The sequence below is a fragment of the Loxodonta africana genome, chromosome 10 (assembly GCF_030014295.1).
Source record: "Loxodonta africana isolate mLoxAfr1 chromosome 10, mLoxAfr1.hap2, whole genome shotgun sequence".
NCBI lineage: Eukaryota > Metazoa > Chordata > Mammalia > Proboscidea > Elephantidae > Loxodonta > Loxodonta africana.
Genome location: NC_087351.1, coordinates 10,888,736 through 10,915,590, shown reverse-complemented (window position 1 = coordinate 10,915,590; position 26,855 = coordinate 10,888,736). Strand labels below are relative to the sequence as shown.

The following is a 26,855-nucleotide window of genomic DNA, read 5'->3' as shown; positions in this document are numbered from 1 at the left end:
TCTATCATTTTGGTGGTTTCAGTTTTTAGAAATAGGCTTTTAACTCTGTAGATATTTATTTTGGTATATGGTATGAGGTGAAGCTCTAAATTTATTTTATTTGTTTTGCAAATAAGCAATTTCTATCAGTTTTTTAAAATAATAAATCTGTTTCTTACTGATTTGTGATTTCTCTTTGTCATATATTGTTTTTTTTTATATGAAGATCTGTTTTTGCATTTTTTGTTTTATTTCGTTAATCCATGAACCTAGTTTTATATCAATGGAATATTCCTTTAAATTACATAACTTTTTGTGTTTTAATGCCTGAGAAGGCAAGTCCCACAGTCATCCCTCTTTTAAATTTTTTCCTTAGCTATTTGTGCCTGCTCATTGTTTTCCTATTTTGAAAATTTAATTATTTTTAATAGGTAATACGTTCACATGGTTCAAAATCCAAGATGAATAAAAGTGAATTCTGTGAAGGTCTCCATTCTCCTCCACCCCTAGCCAGCCGTTCAGTTTCTTGTAGATGTGTTTACTCGCAAATTCATAGAAATATTCTTTCTTTTCTCCTTTTTTTCCACAGGTAGTAAAAAATTACAAACTGTTTTCTGCACCTTGCCTTCCTTCATTTAAAAATTTACCTAGGAGAGCATTCCACATCACTACATACTTAGCTTTTTCATATTTGTACTATATTGTATTCCATTGTTTTGGATTTATCATAATTTATTTAATCAGTCTCTTGTTTTAATGGACTTCTAGCTCATTTCTAATTTGCTATTAAATTACAATGAATAATCTTGTAATCATATCATTTTGCATGTGTGTGACTATCTGTAGGGTAATACCTAGGAAGGGAATTACTAGGTCAAAAGGCGTGTACATTTGTATCTTTGATAGGTCTTGTCAGATTGCCCCCCATAGAGGTTAGACCAATTTACACTCCTACTAATTGTGTATACAAGTACTTTTTCCAGGCTGGAGTAACTAACCATTCTGGTTTGCCTGGGACTGTCCCAGTTTTAGCACTGAAAAGCCCCATACCCTGGGAGACCTCTCAGACTAGAGCCAACTGGGGTGGTTGGTGCCCCTACTGTTGCCTATACCTTTTCCAACACTGTGCTGTTTAAAGGTTTTGATCTCTGCCAACCTGACAGGTGTAAAATGTGTCTCACACTAGTTTCATTTGTTTTGCTATTATTATTATGTGTGAGGTTTGGCGTCTTTTTCTGTGTGAGAACCGTTTGTGCTTCCTTTTCTGTGAGCTGTTGCTTCATATCCTTTGCACATTTCACTTTTGAGTTTATAAAGAAAAAAAAAAACCCCTTTATTCTTCAGAGGAATTAGTCCTTTGTGAAATAAATTTCAATTACCTTCTTGTTGTTTATCTTTTGACTTTAAATATGTTGGGTTTATCATGCAGAAATTTTTTATTCTACTGCATCATACTTATCAGTATTTTCTTTAATGGCTTTCTGGGTTTGTGGCATACTTGGGAAAATCTTCCCACTCTAAGGTTATCAAACATTTTCCTGTGGTTTCTTTTTCTTTTTTTTCTATTTTTTTATTGTGGTAATGATATGTATAACAAGACATTTGTCAATTCAACAATTTTTACATGTGTAATTTACTTACGGTTTCTTCTTAATGACTTATTTTTACATTTAAATCGTTGATCCTTTTGGAATATATCTGGGTGTAAAGTGTGACATAGAGATCCATCTTTTTTTTTTTCCATATAGCCACCCACTTGTAGGTACTGAATTGACTAATTCATCTTTTTTCCTACTGTCTTGAAATGCCACCTTTATTGTACATTAAATTCCTGTATGTATTTGGGTCTATTTCTGGACTTTCTATTCTATTCCATTCATCTGTCATGTACTGGTACCACTCTGTTTTAATTATTTATAATTTGACCGAATATTTAGGGCTAGTTTTTCTTCCTTACTCTCCTTCAGAAATTTTTGGCCGTTCTTCCTGGTTTGTTTTTCCACATGAATTTTAGAATCAGTTTGTTCGTATTCCAAAAAATAAAAATTCTGTTGCTATTTTTATTGGCATGACAAAAAAAGTTATAGATTAATTTAGAAAGAATATCTGTGATGCTGAGTCCTCCCATCCAAAAAAATAGCATTTTTTCCCCACTTAATTCAAGTTCTGTTTTGTGGCCCTCAAGGAATTTTTTCATATTTTCTTCATATAGATCTTGTACGTCTCTTACTAAATTTATTCCTAGATATTTATTTTTGTCATGCTTGTCTACTATTAGATTTTCTAACTCATTCAGGTGAATTTTGTAATTATTTTTCTTAAGCTGTAAAATCCTAGATTTTATTGAGAATTGTGTTAAACTTAAATTTGAGAAGTATTGATGTATTTGTCATTTTTAATGTTCCTGTCCAACCAAAAAAACCATACCCACTGGCGTCGAGTCAATTCTGACTCATAGCGACCCTATAGGATAGAGTAGAACTGCCCCATAGAGTTTCCAGGGAGCACCTGGTGGATTTGAACTGCCCACCTTTATGGTTAGCAGCCGTAGCTCTTAACCACTACACCAGGGTTTCCATTCCTGTCCAGGAGGATTTTTTTTTTTTTCCATTATTTGTTTTCTTTTCTAGGAGTAAAGTTTTTTATTTTGATACATACAGAATCACATATTTCTTGTGTGGTTATTTTTAGATTTTTATGTGTTTTATTGCTATTAAGAATTGGATCACTTTATCGTTTTATTTTTTATTAGTCATAGATGGTATACATGAAGGTTATTGATTTGGGGGGTATTTATTTGATATATACCAAAAACCAATCCCAGTGCTGTTGTGTCGATTCCGACTCATAGAACTGCCCCATAGAGTTTCCAAGGAGCACCTCGTGGATTCGAACTGCCCACCTCTTGGTTGGCAGCCACAGCACTTAACCACTACGCCACCAGGGTTTCCGTTTGATATCTATCCACTTAGAATTCTTTAAAATTCTCAGAATATTTCATTTGATTCTTGGTTTTTCAGGGTGTGTAGGCATATCGTACATAAATAATGAGAGCATTTCTTCTTCCTTTTCAGTAGGCATCCCCTCCTCCCCGTCCCCATCTCTTACTGCTTGGCCAGAGCTTTTAGAGCCAGAATAAGTCATAAATATTGTTATAATTAGTATCCTTTTTTTAGTCCCTGACATTTGTGGGAGCACTAACTTCTTTTATTTGTAGGATCTCATCCTAACTGAGCTATATGTTCTCTTGAAAGGGTTTAAACAAAATCTAATTTTTTTAAATATTGAAAATAAAGCATTTTACTACCATTTAGTGTAATTTTAAACTTTTTTGAGAAAATAATTTCAGGAGGACTCCATTTTTTAATTATTGAGTTTTTTAATTTTTATGTAATTGTATTATAACACATCAATTGGTTATATGTAGTCTAAATATAGTAAACATTGTTATTTGGCTGTCAGAAAATAGAATATTCTAGGTAAAAACTGCTTAGCTTTAAAAAAATTAGAATATAAGTAATTATATTACACAAGTGCATTAAGCATAATTCAGCTTTTTTTTTTTAATTCAGAAGTTACTTCAGAATCTTACTGTACTTCATGGTTTTCCCAGACATCATTTATTACTTGTGGTAAAGTCTGAAAGTATCAGTTAAGAGTTCTAATTATTTGAATGCTAATTAACAACAACAAAAAATGCTATGACCATTTAAAATAGATTCTACTATACTTCCCTTGTGGCATATGTAAGATTATGTCTGTGTGTGTGTTTTATCTAATGACAAGCTATTATTGAATTATTGTACTTTCTGGAATATTGAAAAAGAGACCCAGGCCCCTTACATGCCTGGTGGATTTGAACTGCTTTTTGATGTGGCCAACAAAACCAAAAATATTTATATGGGCCCTTGCATTATGTGGAAGCACAAAAGAAGTTCACATTTAACATGTTTACCTAATAAGACCGATGTCTGATAAAAGAACAGTTAAATTACTATACATATTGCCTGGAAAAGTTTCTTGCTTATAAAGCAAATCCAAGCAGGGGGACATGTGTATATAAATGTAACTTCCTGTATGTCTCTTTTCACAGCAGAGAAAAGCATTTGGAAAGGACTCCAGTTGTAGAAAAGCAGATGTACTTCCCTCTTCAGAACTACCCAGTGAACAACATGGTAACAGGTAGTTTAAAATAAAATTTATAGTCAATCCAGATAGGGAAGAAACACGAGAAGATGATGTAAAAGAAAACTGTTGTTATCCTTCAAATGCCTGGCAGACAGGGGCCCCTCTGTTATACACAGTAATGGAGGAGACACCATCATTCCTGTATTAAATAAATTAAACTGCAGAATTGACCCAGTGATAAGCCCCATATTTTCTGTGCTAAAATAGTGATCTGTAGCTAGTGAACACATGTCTCCTTTTGCCTGAGTCGGTCCCCATGTATGTCCGTTACCCTGGCATCGATTTTTACTCTGCAGTGCCCCAGCTTGGAAGATAAACTATATGGACAACCCCAATCACAGTCTCCCTTGAGAATCTGATGAAACAGAGGCCCTTTGTCTAGCACATACACACACACACACACACACACACACACACACCTTACACAAACTTGACATATAATTTTGAAGGCTCACAGATCCTCAGAAACCCATTCATGGCTCACCCAGGTTTTCATGGACTCAGTATTTGGGTTTCCCACCTCAGTGCCCTATACAAAGAGAAGATGCTAACTGAGACTGACATTGAGGGGCTAGAACCAAGGAAACCGGTTGAAAAGTGGCCACTGGAATTTGGATAGTGCTGAGTGGATACTTCGATCTGGATAGTATTCAGTGGGGTCATTGGTAACAGTTTAAAAAAAAAAGGTTTAAAATTGTTTTTTAACACAGCAATAAGTATAGGTTTTTGAAAATGATTTATTTATCATTTTTCTCTTCATTTAGCAGTATCAATACCAACTCTTGCAACTAGTCTACAAATTACTAGGTGTCTTCTTTGATATCGCTATCCCTTCTGATCATTTCTTATAGCCATTTATCATTTTTTCCTTCTTGTTCATTTGAGTAATAGAAAATAGCCTTTAGAAAAGCACTTTATAAAGAACTTTTAATGCGTAGTTCGGGGCTGAGTCTTGGAGAAGTCAAAGAAAACTGCTCCCCAGCCATGACAGCAGAAAAATCAGCCTGGGGACTCTCAGGAGCAAAGGATAATGAACTAAGTAGAAGCACTTAAATCCTAAAATTTAAGCCAACTGCTGCCCCAATTTGTTCTTGCCGGACTGAAATTTCTACGCCTAAATATTCAAATAAAATACAGGCACCTTAAACTCTGATTGTCGGATATTACTAGTATTAGATTTTGTACCACTTACAAAGCATCTAATGTTCATTTGAACTTACCGAATGTTAAATAACATGTTAAAAAGATCAATGATAAATATTAAAATCAACCATATAATAAAGACATATACTTAGATTGGGACACATATAACAATGCTGCTCTGTGTTTCAGTCCTGGATAAAGAAATTGTTCAAAAGAATGACAGTGTTATTTAAAAATAAACTTAAAAAAAAAACCTAGAAATAATCATTAATCAGAATTTTTTAAGTATAATTTTAACCTGTGGTATAGCCTGTTGGTTTTATCGAGAGAACTGAAGTAAAATTTTCTGATCTTCTCATCCACTCAGTTGAATAATTATTTCCTTTCTTTATATTTCTGCAGTATTTAATGTATCTGATAGTATTTTCTTAGAAGAAAGCTTCCTTTTTTAGAGGTAATTCTTTGTCTTTAATTTAGATGTGAATTGACAAGTACTTCCCTTTTTTATCATGCCATCTGCTTGTATAAGAAGGAGTAACTCTTGTTGGGAAAAGTCAGCTTATGTGAAACATTGGGCTGCGGCATCAAATTTTGGACTATAACTCACTGTCTCTTCCTCATATAGGTTGGGTTATATTCAATGACTGTTAAATCTCTAAAAACAGAATTAATTGGATTCTTTGCCTATAGTAAATACAAGCTAGAGCTATGTCCTAGAACAGGGTTTCTCATTCTCAGCACATTTTGGGCCAGATAATTCTTTGTTGTGGGTTCATTCCTGTGCATTTTAGGATGCTTATCAGTATCCATGGAAACCCTGGTGGCGTAGTAGCTAGAGCTATGTCCTAGAACAGGGTTTCTCATTCTCAGCACATTTTGGGCCAGATAATTCTTTGTTGTGGGTTCATTCCTGTGCATTTTAGGATGCTTATCAGTATCCATGGAAACCCACGTGGCGTAGTGGTTAAGTGCTACGGCTGCTAACCAAAGGATCGGCAGTTCAAATCTGCCAGGCGCTCCTTGGAAACTCTATGGGGCGGTTCTACTCTGTCCTATAGGGTCGCTATGAGTCGGAATCGACTTGACGGCACTGGGTTTGGTTTTTGGCTTTTCTGGTTATCAGTATCCATGGCTCTACCCACTATATGCCAGTAGCACCCCTCCCGCACCAGTTGTGACAACCAAACATATGTCCAGACATTGCCAACTGTCCCCTAAAATATCAAGGGATTTGCTTTGTTTGTGTTTTGCTTTTGACTGGAAGTAAATCCCCTCAGTATGATGTCACTGGTTCTCACCCATGATAAAAAGTTCTGATTGACAGTTACACGTGTGATTATTAAAAGTAAGAAAACAATTAGTAATAATTGTAAATATCTTGCAGGCAAAAAATTCTTAAGCCAAAGGATTATGATAATTAAAAGTTTGGAAACCTATAATAGATACTGTGTTAGCTATCTATTGCTGTGTAATAAATTGCTCCAAAACTTAGCAACTTAGAACAACAAACATGTATTATGTCATAGTTTATGAGGGTTAGGAATCCAGGAACATCTTAGCTGGATAGTTCTCTCTCAGAGTCTCTCATGAGGTTGCAGTCAAGTTGTCAGCTGAGGCTATAGTTATTTCAAGGTGAAACCAGTGCTGGAAAATCCACATCCAAGCTTAGTCATGTGATTGTTGGCAGGCCTTGGCTTCTTGCTGGTTTTTGGACAAAGGCTAACCCTAACCCTTTCACCATACTTATTCAATCTGTATGCTGAGCAAATATTCTGAGAAACTAGACTATATGAAGAAGACCAAGGCATCAGGATTGGAGGAAGACTCATTAACAACCTGCGATATACAGATGACACAACCTTACTTGCTGAAAGTGGAGAGGACTTGAAGCACTTACTGATGAAGATCAAAGACCACAGCCTGCAGTATGGATTACACCTCAACATAAAGAAAAGAAAATCTTCACAACTGGACCAATAAGCAACACCATGATAAGCAGAAAATATTGACGTAAAGGATTTCATTTTACTTGGATCCACAGTCAACACCCATGGAAGCAGCCATCAAGAAATCAAATGACATACTGCACTGGGCAGATCTGCTGCAAAAGACCTCTTTAAAGTGTTGGAAAGCAAAGATGTCACTTTAAGGACTAAGGTGCACCTGGCTCAAGCCGTGATGTTTTCATCATCTCATATGCATGCAGAAGCTGGACAATGAATAAGGAAGACCAAAGAAGAACCGACACCTTTGAATTATGGTGTTGACTAAGAATATTGAACATACCGTGGACTGCCAGAACAACAAACAAGCCTGTCTTGGAAGAAATACAGCCAGAGTGCTCCTTGGAAATGAGGATGGTGAGACTTCATCTCATGTACTTTGAACACGTTATCAGGAGGGGCCAGTTCCTGGAGAAGGACATCATGCTTGGTAAAGTAGAGGGTCAGTGATAAAGAGGAAGATTCTTGACGAGATGGATTGACACAGTGGCTGCAACAATGGGATCAAGTGTAACAATGACTGTGAGGATGGCGCAGGATCAGGCAGTGTTTCCTTATGTTTTACATAGGGTCGCTATGAGTCGGAACCAACTTGACAGCACCGAACTAACTATTCACAGTTCCTTCTCTGGGTTTTTACACATGGAGCCAGTGAATGCAGTCATCTTGTTCAGTCAATATGGTTCTAAAATATAAAACTTGGGAGCTATCAGCAGCCATGTTTTCTACCATATAAAGAAAGCCAACATGCCTCATGAGAGGAAAATGAAGCTAACGTGCAGAAAAAAAAATTGAGACCAGTGAGAGAGCCGTGATGGTTGGTTGAGTTACTCCTGAGGTTCAGCAATATGCCTGCTTTCTTCACAGCTTAGTTGACATATCAATGTCCAGTAAATTCCACCGTTGTTTAAGTTAGTTTAAATTACGTTTCTTTCAATTTCAACCTATTTCAAACTGCTACTGTAACTCATTTCTGATGCTGTAAATGTCCTATCCTCTTATACTTACAGTGATATTTTTATTGATGTGGTAGTTAATATTTAAGCTGTCAAAAATTTCATTTTACTTGGGTCTAAAATCAATGCCCATGGAAGCAGCAGTCAAGAAATCAAATGACATATTGCATTGGGCAAAATTGCTGCAAAACACCTCTTTAAAATCTTAAGAAGGAAAGATGTCACTTTGATGACTAAGATGTACCTGACCCAAACCACGGGCTTTTTTTTCAGTTGCCTCATATGCATTTGAAAGCTGGACAATGAAAAAGGAAGACATAAGAAATGACACATTTGAATTATGGTGTTTGCAAAGAATATCGAATATACCATGGACTTCCAGAAGAATGAACAAATCCATCTTGGAAGAAGAATAGCCAGAATGCTCCTTAGAAGCAAGGATAGGGAGACTTTGTCTTGCTTACTTTCAACATGTTATCAGAAGGGACCAATCACTGGAGAAGAACATCATGCTTGGTAAAGTAGAGGGTCAATGAAAAAGAGGAAGACCCTCAGTGAGATGGATTCACACAATGGCTCAAACGTACCTACTATTGTGAAGATGGCACAGGACCAAGCAACGTTTCACTTTTTATACAGAGGGTCGCTATGAATCAGAACTGACTCGATGACACTTAACAACAGTCATTATTTTTATTCTTCTCCTCGCACATGTCTTTAGGATCCTCACACAGTGTATATGTGCAATTAACTAAGCATTACTATTTTTCTGCACTAGTTTATTTTACCCAGAAACCTAGCAATCAGACAAAGCTTGTGAACTCGTGTAGAGTATAGCAATAGTACTTCAAGAGACCCTCTAGGGTAAATGACTATGGTTAAAATGTCTTTAAAGATACTAATCAATTTTAAATGATTAGATTCACAGTTAATATATTAACTGAATTTATTGTGTACTATTATAAACAATCAAACTTTATGCATAGAACTTGATGGTGGAGCTGTGCTAAATTCAGTCATCCTTGAACTGATTATATCTTTAATATGGTATTTACTTTTAAATTAGGTTTCAGTTTTAATCTAAACCCCAAACACTTAGCATTACACATAAAATATAATTAATCAAATAGTAAGCAACTGCTATCAAGTTAGTGTTGTTTCAATTTATTGAGTCATTAAGCTCTCCCCACTCCAGGTGTTCCTTTTCATACTCCTCGTATTTATTTCAGATTTTAATGACATCACAGTTATTCACACCCATACCCTTTTTTGACTAAGCAGTAATATTGGTTTTCCCATTAGTTTATTTGTTAAAGAATATTATCCCAGTGCTAGCAGAGCAGGAAAGTGCCGACTCTTCTTCTGGAGAAGCTGAGCAGTTTGTGCTGTTAGTAGCTAGCTGGATACTAGTTCTGAGTAAGCCGGACACACTTCCCAGCCATTATGGCCTAGGAGCTGGTATGCTCCAGCCCCGTCCTGAGTGTCACACTCTCAATGGTCAAAGAGATTTATTTGTGTCTTAAAAGGGGCAGGGAGGGGAGGTTCCCTGATAATTATCGGTTTCATGGAGAATCTTCTCATTGGTACTATTCCTTCTTTTCACTTCTTGAAAAAATATTTTTTAGAAACCTTGACCCTAATGAATCAAAAGCACCGGAGAGTGGATAGTGTGATAGGGTCTAAATGTGTCTGTATATTTTTTATTTTATAGGCTATGTGTCTATTGATGCCATGAAGAAATTTCGTGGAGAGCTACATGACTTCATTCCTGGAAGCTCAGGATATTTAGCCTACCATGTTCAAAATGAAATTAACATGTTTGCTATAAAAAACAAATTGAAGAGGAAATGCTAAGTTAGATTTCCTTTATATCTGGGCACCAGTATTTTCTATAAAATATTAACAAAATTGTGCATAATGTAAAATGCTCCCCTTTGGGACTAGGAGATGGGGAAATGGGGGAGAATTCGTCTTTTTCTTCCTCAAAATGTGTCTTTAGGAAATCCAGAACCTTTTTGGCTCTGTGTAATGAGTGGCATTTGGACTGGACTGTTACCTCAGTTTCTAACATTACATTCCCACAGTGTTTATAGAGTCATTGTCATCAAAACATGCTTCATAAAAAGTCCTCTCAAGTGCTTTTTTGGTATGAACACTAATTTTACATATTTGGGTTTTTATACGTATATACACACACACACATGTTTCTGGGTTTAATATTGTGAATGCTAAGCCTTCTGATTCTGGTCATCTTATTTAAGAAAGCTTAGAATGCCATAGTTGAGTTCTGAATTACTGTTTCTTACTTTAAAAATGTGGAGTAATTTTTTTCTCTATTAAAATTGAGAAATAAAGCATTTTAATAATTCAGACTTCATTGTGGATGGTTTCTGAAATGAAAGCTTGAAAGGTGACTTGCTTAGGGTGACTAAAATCTAACCGGTGGCTAAATGAGGACTGGAACGCAATCCTTCTGATCTTCCAAGCTAGCCCTTCCCACCTGTCCCTCACTGTGTGCTGTAGTCAGTGTGTCGGGTGTAACAGGACAGCACATCTGCAAGGGGGCCCGGAAATACGCCAACATGCCTGACTGGTGTTTCAAATAAACTGGGACGCAGTGATTTCAAGTAGGCAACTTATCCTTATTCACATGGTCATGCTATATAGAGTCTGGTGGGTTTAGTTGATTTTAGAAATTTATAAGTAAAATACTATTTGTGAAGCTATCATCTCGTTAGAGCTGTACTTCTTCCTAGGAAGTACATGTCAGCAACAGAATTGTCTGAAAAATGCACACTTTCTTAAGTGTTTGGATTCATTTGGGTGTATGTGGGCCCTGGCTTTTCTCCCATGACTCCAATTGCATAATATAAAATTTTAGCACTACCTCAGCATTTGAGAGTTTTATTTTTCCTATATGGTAATTTTTACTTGTATTCATACCTGTGGTTAAACCCTTCTGAATTTGTAAATAGAAAAAGACTAGACATTAATAACCTTTTCCTGAAACATATTAATATTATCTTTCGATACTTTATCTTAGTCACGTTCACTTGACTATGTTTCTTATATAGGAGCCAAGCCTATTTGTGGATCTTAATTATTAAAGGGATTAAATAAATTTACACCAAGTTGTGTATGTTGGGATTTCTTGGAAGGGAATTTTCAGTATTTAGGAAATTTTTCTGACATATACTGTATATGTTAACATAGTCAATCATAACTACACCTGTTTTCAAACAAAAGTGATTATGTCTTTATGTGTGTATAGAAAAAGCCAGATGCAGTACATAGCTTTGAAATACTGCCAGAAGCAATAAAATTAATTGATAACATAAATCTTTCAGGAGTTGAAAGCATATGAAGACGTAAAATAAGCAAAGATAAACTATTTGTTTTGTTAAGTTTATTGTCTTAAAGCGAAGTGAAAAGTAGTATGATTTCAATTATTTGTCATTTAAGCTGTTTCTTCTTATTTGCCCTAAAATATCTGATCAATATTGCCTTTGGTCTATCTTATAAAAAATATTCCCTCCACCTTTAGGACTTCCGGTTATTTCTCCACCCTTTGCGCAACTGTGTTTCCTCTAGGCACAGTCGTTTCTCACACTGTTTAATTTAGTGTGTTGTTTTAGTCATATTATTTCTTTCATCGTTTGTATCCAGATTATTTTTTCTCTCTAGTTTTTGGTAGGATTTTGTGTAATTAAATAAGTTATGAGTCTCTGGCAGAGTCTGCTAGTTATTTCTGAATGTCTTTCTTCTCTCTTTCGTGATGATAGAACCTCTAATTTATATCTGAGCACAAGCTACCTAGATGAAGTCCACATTCTCAGTCTTCCTTGAAATTAAGTATGGCGATGTCATAAAATTTTGGCCAATGTATGTAAAGTGAAAATAGTATCTGAGAACTTTCCTTAAAGATATTCGATGCCCACCCTTTGTCCCTTCTTCCATCTTGATAACTAGAATGGGGATATGATAGCTGCCATCTTGAACTGTGAGAGGCAGAACCACACCCTAGGGTTAGCAAAGTAGTGAGCTGGAAGGAGTCTCGGGTCCTGAGGACATTATGGGGAATTTTGCCATCCCAGCCCTAGTTTTGGAATACCATTTTCTTTCTTTAAAGACTGTCTTGACCTAGTTTCAAGTTCCTGTGAATCCAGTCCATTCCTTTTTACGAGCAGCTGATTAAGTCTACTATCCAACGACTTATCAGATTCTTACACTCCTGGGCTATTGTGCACCCATCCTAATTGCCCTGGGGCCAGGTACCCAACGACTAGGGACAGCCCCTATGCCCCTGGAGTCTGCAGAATTATTCAGAATGCCCAGTCCTCAGGAAGCCCTCAAAACCTAGCTAACCCCCCGTCCTTCCATACATAAGCCCTCTCCTACAATTCCAACTTCTTGTTACCTTGTCTGCAGGTGTAGCCCTGCATCGTGGCGTGCTGTGCCTCCCTGTCTCTGGGAATCATGAGTATAACAGACCTACTTACTTTTCATGGCCCCCCTGACTCCTCTTTCCCACATCACACCTGACTTATCAGCCCACACATTTGTCAGAGCAGGGCTGCCTATCTCTAGACATTTATGTGGCAGAGAAATTAACTTCTGCTTTGTTTAAGCCACTATATTTTTGTCTCTTGGTGCCAAAGTAATCATAATTGAGCTTTAAGGGCAGGCTACTGACTTTTTATGGGAGTGAATTGTGTGGAAGATACTGGTTACTTGGACCTGTAAAATGTTGACAGGTCTGTGGCCCTGAAGTTATGTAGTTAAAAAAAAAAATGTAGATAGCACATGTTTATTAGATTTATAACAGCTTTAGCAGAAGATCGTTCTTTGAAATGGAGTGTTTGGTTTTAAACTGTTACTTAACAGAGTGACAACCTGAAAATATCCTCAGGGTTTAATAATAAATGAATAGAATATCACCTTAAATCATTTTGCATCAATTTAATGAAGTAACCATTTTTTAATTTTTAACATCTTTATTAAGATAGAATTCATATATCACACAGTTCACTTGTGTAAGTGTGCAATTCAGTGGTTTTTAGTATATTGGCAGAGTAGTAAAACCATCACTACAATCTAATTTTAGAATATTTTCAGGACCCCAAAAAGAAACCCTATACCCATTAGCAGTCGCTTCCCACTCCAGGCCTCCGCACCCACACCCCAGCCCTGGGCAGCTACTAATCTGCTTTCTGCTGCTTGTGGCCTTGCCTCCTCTGGGTATTCTGTATGAATGGGATCATGTGTGTGAATGGCTCCTTTTGCTCAGCATAATGTGTTCAAGGACATCATGTGGCAGTGTGTATCAGTACTTCATTCCTTTTTATTGCCAAGTGTCATGGATTGAATTGTATCCCCCCAAATATCTGTCAACTTCTCTAGGCCATGATTCCCAGTACTGTGTGATTGTCCACCCTTTTGTCATGTGATGTGATTTTCCTATGTGTTGTAAATCCTACCTCTATGATGTCAATGAGGTGGGATTAGCGGCACTTATGTTAATCAGGCAGGACTCAATCTACAAGATTAGGTTGTGTCCTAAACCAATCTCTTTTGAAATACGAAAGTGAGAAGCCAGCAGAGAGACATGGGGACCTCATACCACCAAGAAACAAGAGCCAGGAGAATAGTGTGACCTTTGGACCCGGGATACCTGCACTGAGAAGCTCCTCGACCAGAAAAGATTGATGACAAGGACCTTTCCCCAGAGCTGACAGAGAGAGAAAGACTTCCCCTGGAGCTGGCAGCCTGAATTTAGACTTCTAGTCTTCTACACTGTGAAAGAATAAATTTCTCTTTGTTAAAGCTATCCATTTGTGGTATTTCTGTTATAGCAGCACTAGATAACTAAGACACCAAGTAATATTCCATTGTATGAATATACCACATTTTATTTATTTATTCATCATGGATGGACATGTAGGTTGTTTCCACTTTCAGCTATTATGAATAATGCTGCTATGACAATTTCACGTACAAGTTTTTGTATGGATGTGTGTTTCATTTGTGGGGGTATCTATCTAGGAGTGGAATTGCTGGGTCATATGGTGACTCTGTGTTTAACATTTTGAAGAACTGCCAGACTTTGCCAAAGTGGCTGTATAATTTTGTGTTCCCACCAGCTCTGTATGAGGGTTTCAATTTCTCCATATCTGTATCAACACTTGTTACCATCTATCTTTTTGAATATAGGCATCCTAGTGGATGTGAGGAAACCCTGGTGGCATAGTGGTTAAGAGCTACGGCTGCTGACCGTAAAGGTTGGCTGTGTGAATCTGGAAACTCTATGTGACAGCTCTACTCTTCCCTACAGGGTCGCTGTGAGCTGGAAGCAACTTGACGGCAATGGGTTGGGGTTTTTTTTTCGTGTGTGTGGTTGTGAACTGGTCTATCACTGTGGTTTTGATTTGTATATCTCTAATGGCTAATGATGTTGAGCATCTTTTCACATACTTATGGGCCATTTGTATATCTTCTTTGGAAAAATGTTTATTCAGATCCTTTGCCCAGTTTTTAATTGGGTTATTTGTCTTTTTATTGTTGAGCTGTAAGAGTTCCTATGTATTCTGGAACTAGATCCTTATCAGATATATGACTTGCAAATATTTTCTCCCATTCTGTGGGTTGTCTTTTCATTTTCTTGATGGTATGGTTTGAAGCACAAAAGCTTTTAATTTTAATAAAGTCTAATTTATTTATTTTCTTTTGTTGCATGTGCTTTGGTTTTTGTATCCAAGAAGGCTTTGCATAACCCAAGATTTACTTCTATATTTTTTCTAAGAGTTTTAAACTTTTAATCTTACATGGTCTATGATTCATTTTGAGTTAATTTTTGTATATGGGGTGAGGTAAGGGTCCAAATTCATTCCTTTGCATGTAAATATCCAGTTCCGGCACCGTTTGTTGAAAAGACTAGCCTTTCCCCCTTTGAGCTGTCTTGGGGAGAAAAAAAGAAAAAACAGTTGCTGTCAAGTTGGTTCCAACTCATAGCAGCTCCGTGTGTCAGAATAGAACTGTGTGTGCTCCATAGGATTTTCAATGGCTGATTTCTTAGAAGTAGATCACCAGGCCTTTCTCTCAAGGTGCCTCTGGATGGACTCGAACCACCAACCTTTCAGTTAGCAGCTGAGCATGTTAACCATTTGGACCACCCAGGGACTCCCATTTTTAAATGTTATTTTTCTGATTATGTGTAATGTAGTCTTATAAAAAAATTAAACATAAATATATAATATGAAAAGTAAAAGACTCTTAGAATGCCACCTCGAAAGATAATAACTGCCAACACTATAAATGAGTGCATTTGAATAATTGATCTCTAAGGGACCTTCCAGCCTTCCAAGTCTATAAAATTATACCAGGCATGAATAATTCCCAGAAATACTGTTTAGCATGAAATACTGTTTAATATGAGTGATTCCCTGAAATGCTCAGATGATAAGCCTAGTGGCTCAATGATACATCTACCATCCTATCACTACTGGATACCAGGGGAACTTACCTGAAGCTATTAATGGTTTTATTATAAAATACAGATCTTTTCCTAGGACAGCTATCTTTTTTTCTTTTTTACTTTGTATCCTGCATTATACCAAAAGCAAACATGCACATAGATGGTACTTGGACACATACCCTCTGCAGTGGAGGGGATGTCAGTCTCCATATAGGGAGTGACTTAGAGCACAGACTGGATTCAGCCTGCCTTGGTCTTCATTCCAACTTCAGCACTTATCTAACTGTGCAATCTTGGACAAGATGCTTAACCTCTCTGTGCCTCAGTTTCCTAGTAAGTGTGGAGATCATAATGCTTAAATTAAAGGGAAATTGAGAATTAATGAGGTAATACATATAAAGTGCTTAGGATAATATGTAGCACTTAGTAAGCACTCAAAAAAAAACTATATAGTTTTATTATTGTTATTACTAGTATATTCAGGTTCCTGTCTAAAAGCAGGTGATAAATGATAATCAAACTAGTACTTTCTAAACTCTAATAGGGGTTAGCGGGTATGGGGAAATTAACTAGAGCTACTGAGTTCCGTACTATATCCTGTAAGACACAAAGGGTTAGTGGCATCTCCTCTTTTTTCCATAAAGGGTTGAAAAAGATGAGAGTCTATGCAGAGTAGCTGAAGGGAAAAGAGCATATTTACCCAAGACAATGATGTATTTGAGATCTGGAACAAACACTTTAAAACAAGTCTTTGACAGAGCAATATCTTGAAATAATTTTCCCAATGAGCAGCATCAATGTGCTACCCTTTATTACTTCCCAAGAAAATCTGTATCCCTTTTTAGGTATAAAATAGTAGAAATAACTATTTACCCTAGTATTCCAATAATTACTTTAAAGATAAGTGGACTAACAATAACAAGAAAAAAAAGTGAACTAAATGCTTCAATTAAAAGACCAAGAGTGGTAGTTTGGATTTAAAAATAATTATATGCTATTTGCAAGACATCTAAAATACAAGGATACAGAAATGTTGAAATTAAAAGAATGAAAAATGAAGGTCAGGGATATGTCATGGGGTCCTTTGATTGCCAGACTGAATCGTTTCTACTGAAATAGGCAATGAGTAGCAGTTTAATATTTTTGAGCAAGGAAATAACATGGTCAGTGCTTAGGAAAATTAATCTGTGGTTATACTTGGGCTGAGTTTGAGGGGAGAGAAAACAGACGGCGATCCTGAGGATCTGAACCAGGATAGTGACAGTGAAAAGAGGAGTGTCTGAATAGATGCGAATCTGAACACAGCTTGTATGTGCCTGGCACTGCCAGGAAATGACCAGTTTTGGGGGGAAGGGGAATATGTATGGTAGATGCATGCCTGGAGATGTTGGAGTCAAATTATGGGAGGCCTTAAGTACCAGGCTCCCAAATTTGGATTTTATTTTGGGAAGATTGGTGGTGTACACATAAGAATATTTTAGAGGCTTTGATTTGGCATCTCTGTGTTAGGTAGAATGGAGAAGAGAAAGATGAGAAGCAGTTTAACCAACTTGGAGACTTGTATTAGAAGGAGGGGGGCCAAGATGGTGGAGTAGTCAGACACTTCCAGTGATCCCTCTTACAACAAAGACCCCAAAAAACAAGTGAAACAATTATATTTATGACAAGCTAGGAGCCCTGAACATCAGAGGCAAAGTTAGAAAATGGACTGAGTGGTAAGGGGAGGTAGAGACGGTTCAAAAGTGGAGAGGAGTTGCCAAACCTGAATCTCCGGGAACCCTCAGGCACCATTCTCAGGAGTGACTGCAGTGGGCTGGTGGTAGCATTCGGCCACGGTTTCCTCAAGGAGAAACAGCCAGCCACACAGCCTACTCACACGTCTGGAACCAGAGAAAAATGGCGCTCTCAGCAAAAGCTAAGTACTTGGGTACATTTTACCATGCCCCCAGCCCCCAAGCGGGCTTCAGTGGCTGCCAATTTCCCTAGGCCTGAAATAGGCTCTGCTGAGTGCTCTGAGCCATTCTCCTGGCCTTGGAGAAGGAATAAATTCACAACTGGGGGAAAAGATAATCTGCCAGCTCCACTAACCGGGGGAGGTCAGGACAGAAGTGGCTCCTGTTCAGGCATAAACGGTCTGTGGACTTTGAATAACTTTCCCCCCTGCATGGACCTGTGGGGGCCTATTTCAGGAGAATAGGCCCTTGTTCGCAGACTGCAACTGTTTCAGCTGTGCGGTGGAGAGGTGGGTGTTTGATATTTGAAATCACTTTGCCTGTTAAACAAGGTACTCACCTACCCACATCAGGGGCCTAAGGACTGGTGGCTCCACTCATGTCACCCAACCACCTGTGACAGGGGTTCAAGGATAAGCGATACCTCCCAGTCCTTACAACCAAAAGCATTGGGTGCCTGTGGTCTGTCCACAGAACCCAACTACCTGTATGCTCTAGGGAAGAGGGACGCACTTTCCTCACAGACACTTGGGGGACGGATGTCAGCCCCCTGCCTTGTTGCGAGAGTGACCCCCTGCTGCCACCAGATACCTGTACCTACACCAATTACCCCTGCCCCTCTAAGCCTGTACCACACACTTGACCAACTACCTGGACACCTGAGCTGAATCCATACAAGAAAATGGAATAGGCTCCTAGGCTCATATACCTGATAACAGCTCTAGACATCTGGCGACAGGACATTAGAGCTTCAAAGGTGAAAATAATCAAGCTAGCTCACTCAAGCAACCTATGTGGGCAAATCAAAACAAAACAAAGCAAGAAGCTAAGATACAGAAAAAAAAAAAAAAAACTAGTGCCAGAAAGCAAACATAAATTAATACAATAACTTATAGATGGCTCAGAGACAACAGTCAATATCAAGTCACATAAAGTAACAGACCATGATTGCTTCAACAAGCTCTCAAAACAGAGATTCAAGGGATCTTCTGGATGAACGTGCCTTCCTCGAATTACCAGATGCAGAATACAAAAGATTAATGTACAGAACTCTTCAAGACATCAGGAACGAGATCAGGAAGGAGATCAGACAATACACAGAACAAGCAAAAGAACACACAGATAAAGCAGTTGAAGAAATTAAAAAGGTTATTCAAGAACATACTTAAGAATTTAATAAGCTGCAAGAATCTATAGAGAGACAGCAATCAGAAATTCAGAAGATTAACAATAAAATTACAGAATTAGACAACTTAATAGAAAGTCAGAGGAGCAGAACTGTGGAAGTGGAAGCCAGAATTAGTGAGATTCAAGATGAAACATGTGGCAGCAATATATTCAAAGAAAAAATCAGATAAAAGAATTTAAAAAAATGAAGAAACCCTAAGAATCATGTGGGACTCTATCAAGAGAAATAACCTACGAGTGATTGGCGTACCAGAACAGGGAGGTATAACAGAAAATACAGAGAGAATTGTTGAAGATTTCTTGGCAGAAAACTTCCCTTGTATCGTGAAAGATGAGACGATATCTCTCCAAGATGCTCATCAAATTCCACATAAGGTAGATCTCAAAAGAAAGTCACCAAGACATATTATAATTAAACTTGCCAAAACCAAAGATAAAGAGAGAATTTTAAGAGTGGCTAGGGATAAACGAGAAGTCACCTGCAAAGGAGAGTCAATAAGAATACGCTTGGACTACTCGGCAGAAACCATGCAGGCAAGAAGGCAATGGGATGATTTATATAAAGTACTGAAAGAAAAAAATTGCCGGCCAAGAACCATATATCCAGCAAAACTGTCTCTCAAATATGAAGGCGAAATTAGGACATTTCCAGATAAACAGAATTTTACAGAATTTGTAAAAACCAAACCAAAACTACAAGAAATACTAAAGGGAGTTCTCTGGTTGGAGACTTGTATTAATTAGCTCAGGCAAGAGATACTAAAATCTTGGATGAGGAGTGGGGTGTGATAAGAGCGCTGTGAAAAAGAATAGGGCTCAGTTTATATCTTCTAAGCACACAGTCCTAGGTGTTGGTGCACTTACAAGGCTTGTACCCTTTGTCCCCAGCTGTTTGCTTGACTTCCTCCTGGCAAAAACTGTCTGTGGGACTATACCTGGTACACAGATTATCCTACAAGTGTACATCAGCATTTATTTTTCCGCATCTTTTCCTTTTTAAATGCCTTGCTTAAAAACCTATCCTGCCTCAAATCTCCTCTGTGGGTGCCCACATTTAATCAAGTCCAGGAGGTAGTTATGTGTTATGTGCCTCTCCTGGAGGCAAAGACTCAGCTGTAAACCCAAGGGCAGCTACAGTTCTCAGAATCAGCACAGAGCTCCTGGTTGAGGATTCTCCCATACATACACTGCTATTAGAGCAATAAATTGGCAGCTAACCTATGGCTAGTCACCCTCTGGAATGTTGGGAATGGTTCACTGGTATGAATATTACCCCACCTCCACTCTCCCCAACTCCGTGTGGGTCTTCACCTCACCTCTTTATTGACATACCTTCTCCTCCTGCCTGGTAGACAGCTCACCTCTTTCCAGTCCTGTACCTTTCTCCCTCCGAGCCCCAGGCCTTTCCTCACCTCCTTGCACTGGGATCCTCAGTCTCTTCATTTTTAATAAGTAGAGGCCCTGACCAGACTGTGGCACATCTGAAGGACTGTACTTCCCCACCAATCTCCTGACCTAAGAATTTCTTCCCTTAGCTGTCCCTCACCCCCAACCACCATGCTCCCATCAACCTCAATACCAAGGACCTGTCACACACTGATTGAGAGCACAGGCTCTAAGTCAAACCCTCCTGGGTTCAAATCCCGGCACCCTCCTCCCCCCCCCCCACCCCAGTCAATAGCTTCATGACCTTGGTGAGCTGTGTAACCTGTTTCCCGTTTAAGAAATGAAAATAGTAACATAATGCCATAGGTGATACTGTGGGGATTAAATGTGATAATATCTGTAAAAGTGCTTTGCACTCACCGGGCCTAGCGCATACCATGTGCTCAGTGTATGCCAGCCACTATCAGTCTCTGTAGCTCTCGGTGTGTGTACTGCTGAGTATGCATACAGTGAAAAGCAAAAGGGCCTAGTCTGCCTTTTTTTTGCAGTAAACACACTCAGGGGCCATACCAAAAAAACCTACTGCTGTCAAGTTGATTCCCACTCACAGCGACCCAATAGGACAGAGTAGAACTGCCCCATAGAGTTTCCAAGGAGCGCCTGGTAGATTCCAACTGCCAGCCTCTTGGTTAGCAGCCGTAGCACTTAACCACTACGCTGCCAGGGTTTCCATCGGAGGCAATGTGTGTTCTGAAATTTGAAAATAAAGTTGAAAGCGAATCAGTCTTCTCTTTATTTTCAATTCTCTCTGCTTTTCTTTTTCAATGCCTGCCCCGGTGCCAGCCTTGGAATTTTTCCTGCTGCTGTGGGTGCAGCTTGTTTGATGAGTACATAACCACCGCCACACCTCCAGGCCTGGGTCCTGACCTTAGTGACTTGGAAAAGGTTATCACAACCCAGACAATCACCGTCCCCATCCTCCTCCTCCCACCTCCCTGCTCTGGGGTAATTTCCCAGGCTGATATTGCGTTTCCTGTTCTGACCCCTCCCATGAGCTCTGGGGCGTGCAGTGCAGTGCTCACTGGCCAGCATATAGGCCATGTGTCAGGGGGTCACATAAGGTTCTTTCCAGCTGATCTGATCTCCTCTCATCCTTTCTCTGTCACTCTGGGGCTTTGCTCAAACCTGGTTTGTCACATTCTTTAGGAGAATCCCCCTTCCGTGATCAGAGGGCTCATTCCTCCAGTCGCTCCTTCTGGTGCCATGAGTGTGACGCAGTCCTGTCTCATCTCCTCCTGGAATCTCGACTTGGCTCCAGTGAACTCTTTGTGGCATTGCTGACTTCATAGGGTGCCCGCTTCCCTCTAGAGCCCTCACCCACCAGTGAGTCGTGCTCCCCTGCACCCTGTTGTGATATCCTCAACCCTGCTCTTACCTTTGGAGTCTGTTTTGTTTCCTTGCTCTAGTTAGTCTCTTCACCACACCTCCATCCACTATGTTCTGTTTCTTCCTCCTTTGTAAAAGTCTTAAATGCTGTTGCTTTCCCTCCCCATTCCTTACCTGCCAAATCTTGTCCTTCCTCCAAGCATCATCTTAAAGGGTAACTCGGACAGAAGCCTCTTCTGTGACCCCTTCTTTGTCCCCTCTCCCCCAGGACTCTTTATTCCACTTACAGCACTTATGTTAGTCCACCTAAAATTATCATACTTGTCTATACTGTCATAGGCCACCTACTAGATTTAAGTGGCTTGAGAGAAAGGATTATTTCTTACTCATAGTTGCAACTCCCACAGCACCCAGCATGGTGCCTAGAACATGGGAGCTGTTCAGGAACTATGTGTTGAATTGAATTCATACAGATGAGAAACCCAGAGGATAAAGGTAAATGTTTCCCTCATTTTCAGGCTGGGACCCAACAGTGCCCTGACCGGCTTTACTGTTTATCAGGAAGTAGGTTGTATTTTTACCTGGTTGTTGCATGTAGGTGCCAGATGAAACAAAGGTTTCCATAATACACATTCATCAACCTTTTTCAGGCTGGCTTGTTCATTCATTCATTCAACAAACATTTACTGATGACTAAGTGCTAAGCTCACTGCTTTTTTTCTGTGAAGGAAGGCCAGAGAGATGACAGGGAGTCAGGCCCTGCCATTAAGTCACTTGCAATCTAGTTGGTGAAACTGAAACATAAATAACTGACTGGAAGGCAAAGTGAAGTAGGTGCTGTATTGAAGTACAGGCCAGAATTTTTAGAGCTCTAGCTCTTGATTCCAGGAGGAGAAAGAAGAGGGACACTGGAATGGATGAGGATGGTTTAGAAGAAGAGCAGCTTTGTTTTTCTTGGTGGGCTCATGGCATCACCATGGCAACGAGGCCCCTGAACTTTTCTGGTCCACCCTTCAAATCCATGACACCGTCTCTGCACCTGATGAGAGTGAGAGGTAGAGTAGAAAGGAAGGTGCAAGGCCACTTATTCTAGACCCATGCCATCCAGTTCAGTAGTTGTTCTAGACCTGTGCCATCCAGTTCAGTGGTTGTTCTAGACCTGTGCCATCCAGTTCAGTGGTTGTTCTAGACCTGTGGCATCCAGTTCAGTAGTTATTCTAGACCTGTGCCATCCAGCTCAGTAATTATTCTCGACCTGTGCCACCCAGTTCAGTAGCCACGAGCCAGGGTAGCTGTTGAGCATTTGAAATGGGACTAATTGGAACTGACGTGTATAAAAGTATAAAATGCGGACTGGACTGTGAAGACAGCTTAAAAAATAGAGTAATTTTTATGTATATTGATTACATATTAAAACAATATTTTGGACACGTTGGGTTAAATAAAATGTGTTACTAAAATTAATTTCATCTGTTTCTTCTTATTTTTTTATGTGGTCACTAGAAGATTTAAAACTAAATACAGGGCTTGTATCATACTTCTATTGGGCTGCGCTGCTCTAAAGGCTATTCCCAGGTTTGGGTGGCCTAGGAATTTGGAAAACCTTGAGAGGAAACAGTTCGGATACCGAGCCAGGCCCCAGACCCAGTGGCATTTATCAGTCCTGGCCTGGATCCATGTGTCCAGGGTCTTCCGAAATGCCATAGTCATCATCTGGGCCTGTACTGAGGAAGAGCAGGGCCCCAGATAGGAAACTTGGGTCTCGTCTGCAACTCCCTGAGACTCAGGCCCACAGGGACAAACATGAGATGGAACTGGGTCATTTTCTGTGATTCTTTCAAGCAGTTTCCTTGAAGACACAAACAGCTTTTCGAGTGGCAAAGATAAAGGACTGATCTGCTGGAGTCTTCCATAACAGAAACTAGGCTTTTGATCACAAATCAGTTAACATCCTACTTTCCCAAGTGACTTATTATATTAAATTGTTGGCTGATCTTTAAGGTGTTAAAAGTTATGTGAATCACTAAAACAAAACCCCAAGGGTGTGAGAGCAATAGAGCCTCTGTGGAGGGCCTGCCACCCCTGAGAACTCATAAAGCTGCCCATCTCGGGCACCCAGGCTCCTCACCGGCTCTGCCCCGCTGCCCTTACCTCTTGGTTCTGATGTCTCACAGCCCTCTGACTAATGCTCTCAGGTTCTGCCCATCCATCAATATCCTGGACACCCTTTTGACCCCTCAGCCTTCACTCCTGACATTCCCTTTGCCAGGAATATTCTCCTGCTTCCCTTATGACACACTGCCTCGTGATCCATTTGAAAAAATGAGATGACACTACCTCTTAGATCACCACACTAGCTCGAGTAACTGGCTGTTTATTTTAAGACTACGTGTGGCAATAAGTGAGGCAGGGAAACCGTGGAAATCCAGGAACAGGAATTCCTCTAGGTCCAAGGCAGCTCTAGGAGTTTCAGTGGCAAAACTGCATGGATCTTCACTGTGGTGCTCTGCTGTTTGTAGGACCCAGGTGCTCAGACTTTGCTTGCTGGGGAGTTCCCCGCTTCTCCTGGCTTCCTTGGCATCTGTATTTTTCTGAACTGTACCACTTTTGCTTCCTCAATACTTTCTGCTTCCTCATAGCATAGCCCTACTCAATAACTACAACTTGCTTCTTGCCCCACCTCTTCGTCCCTCTTTACATCTTTTCAGCTTCAGTTCCTGCCCCTAATTGCCTGACTCCCTCCTTATTTCCCATTTCAGGTTCTGGAGAGCAACCTACGACTACCTTACTTTCTAGGCAGACTTTCTGCATCAAGCTGCATCGTTAGTTACTGACCAGCCTGCAGATTTGGCTAATCTTGGGTATCGGAAGCGCACCCATGGTTCGGTGGACTATGGAGCAATATGGCTTCCTAAGTTCCCCTTCCAGCAGGCACTGTGGGCATGCCAGGAATCAAGATTGCCATGTCCAGGACACTTTCACTTGTATCATCCCATTTAATCCTTACCACAATCCTGACAGTAGGTATTGTCATCCTATTTTCTACAGATGAACAAACTGGGAACAGAGAGGTTACCAAGGCAAAGCCAGCATTCAAGCCCAAATCTGGGTTTATACCCCCCAGACCCAGTGCCGTCAAGTCGATTCCGACTCATAGCGAATACTAGGGACATCATTTTAGGAAAGTTGTCTTTCAGTGAAGCCTGATGGATGAAGCCTAAGAGAGATCTATCTTCTATCATTATCCTCATTAAGGTGAATACAGTTGTATCATTCTAACTAATATGAACATCCAGATTTACTAAACAAATCAAAAAGATCATTGTTTCTTCCCTGTAGCAACTTGTTTCTTACTCTGGGCCCTGAATTATGAAGGTGGTCATAGGGCAGTTTGGGGGACAGCTCTAGGCTTAAGACTCCTCAGATTCCTCCCTGGTCCAGAGTGAACTGGGGCAGGAAGCTTCTGCGTCCATGGGTACAGGGCGTGTGTAGTGGGGTAAGTACGACCCTTGAATATACCTCCCCACTATCAACCAGGAAGTGGGAAAGGTGAGAGCTGGGTGAAATGATACAAAGGAGCCTTTTGGGTGCTGCCTGGCTGTATTCATTTCCTGTGGCTGCTGTAACAGATTACTATAAGCTTGGCGGCTTAAAACAACACACATTTATTATTCTCTTACACCTCTGGTGGCCAGAAGTTGAAATCAGCTTCGATGAGTTGAAATCAAAGTGTTGGCAGGGCACCTTTGGAGGCTCAAGGGAAGAATCCATTTCCTTGGCTTTTCCAGCTTCTGGAGCTGATTCCTTAGCTGGTGGCCTCTTCCTTCTTCAGAGCCAGCATTTTGTTTCAGTTATCACAGCACCTTCTGTAGTAAAATCTCTACCTCCTTTTTATAAGAACACTGTGATTACATTTAGGACTCACTTGGATAATCCAGGATAATTTCCTGTCTCAAAATTCTTAGCCTCAACACATCTGCAAAATCTCTTTTGCCATGTAAACTAGCAGTTACGAGGTCCAGGGGTTAGGACCCAGATATCTTTGAGGGCCATTGTTCAGCCTGCCACACTGGCGTATAGTAAACGCTCAAGAGACATTGGCTATTACTGTTAGCACTGTGTGAAGCACTTCATATGTTTTATCTCATTTAATCCTCACTTGGTTTTTTTTTTTTTTTTTTGAACCCTATGAAGGAGTCCTGGTGGCACAGCGATTAAACACTCGGCTACTAATCAAAAGGTTGTCTCCATGGGAGAAAGAAGTGATGGTCTGTTTCCATGAAGGTTTACAGACTTTGAAACCCTATGGGGCAGTTCTACTCTGTCCTATAGAGTCACTATGAGTCGGGACTGACTCAATGCAATGGATTTGGTTTGGTTTTTAACAACCCTATGAGGTTATGAGGTAGGACTATATTTATCCCTGTCTTATAGGAAAGAGACTTAGAGAGTTTAAATAGTTGCCTAAAATCCAGATTTACTAAACAATAAATAGTGGATCTGGGATTCCAACCCAAAAAACTAACTCCAGAGCCTGTGATCTTAGCTTCTACCCCAGGCTGGCTTTGGAGAGCACACCTATCACTGTGCTTGTAGTAATGGTGAAGCTCCATTCTGCTTTTCTGTGTGAGCCTTTTGGGTTGGTGTGTGTATTCTTGAGGGGTCTTCCCCACAGACTGTCAGCTCTTTCAGGACAAGAATTCTGTCAAGCACTTTCCTGCATGGTTTGGTGCTCTGTGTACACTGGAAATGAAATCAATGTTGTTGAATTAACGACCCGAGCTGGAAAGCACAAGGATAATTAAATGCGAACATTACTGACCAAACAGAACAAAATTTAAATCCTAATTTTACCAACCCTTAAAGGCTGTCATGGAGCCCTGGTGGTGCAGCTGTTAAGAGCTTGGCTGCTAACCAAAACGTTGGCAGTTTGAATCCACCAGCCACTCCTTGGAAATCCATGGTGCAGTCCTACTCTGTCCTATAGGGTCACTATGAATTGGAATCGACTGGACAATGAGGTTTTCTGTTTTAAAGGTTGTCACGGTGAGAACAATGAGGTAAAAGGGAGAAGTTTCATTTCACTTTCCAAAGGTCAGAGGGTCTATTGGCCTGGAACAAGTAGAAATTTACATAATAACCCTTCAGGAAAACATCTTCTCATTTTGTTCCATGAAGAATAAATAATATTTTGTTAGCGGGG

At 39.7% G+C, this 26,855-nt stretch overlaps 1 protein-coding gene across 1 annotated transcript in view; it reads left to right on the top strand.

The window, feature by feature from the left end:
- Positions 1 to 15,639, top strand: part of TERB2 (telomere repeat binding bouquet formation protein 2) — a 37,628-nt gene extending 21,989 nt beyond the window's left edge. The window contains exons 6-7 of the mRNA XM_003420133.4: positions 4,073 to 4,161; positions 9,981 to 15,639. Of these exons, the coding sequence (XP_003420181.2) occupies positions 4,073 to 4,161; positions 9,981 to 10,123 (232 nt within the window). The 3' untranslated portion in view covers positions 10,124 to 15,639. The remainder of the gene's footprint in view (positions 1 to 4,072; positions 4,162 to 9,980) is intronic.
- Positions 15,640 to 26,855: the final 11,216 nt, after the last annotated feature.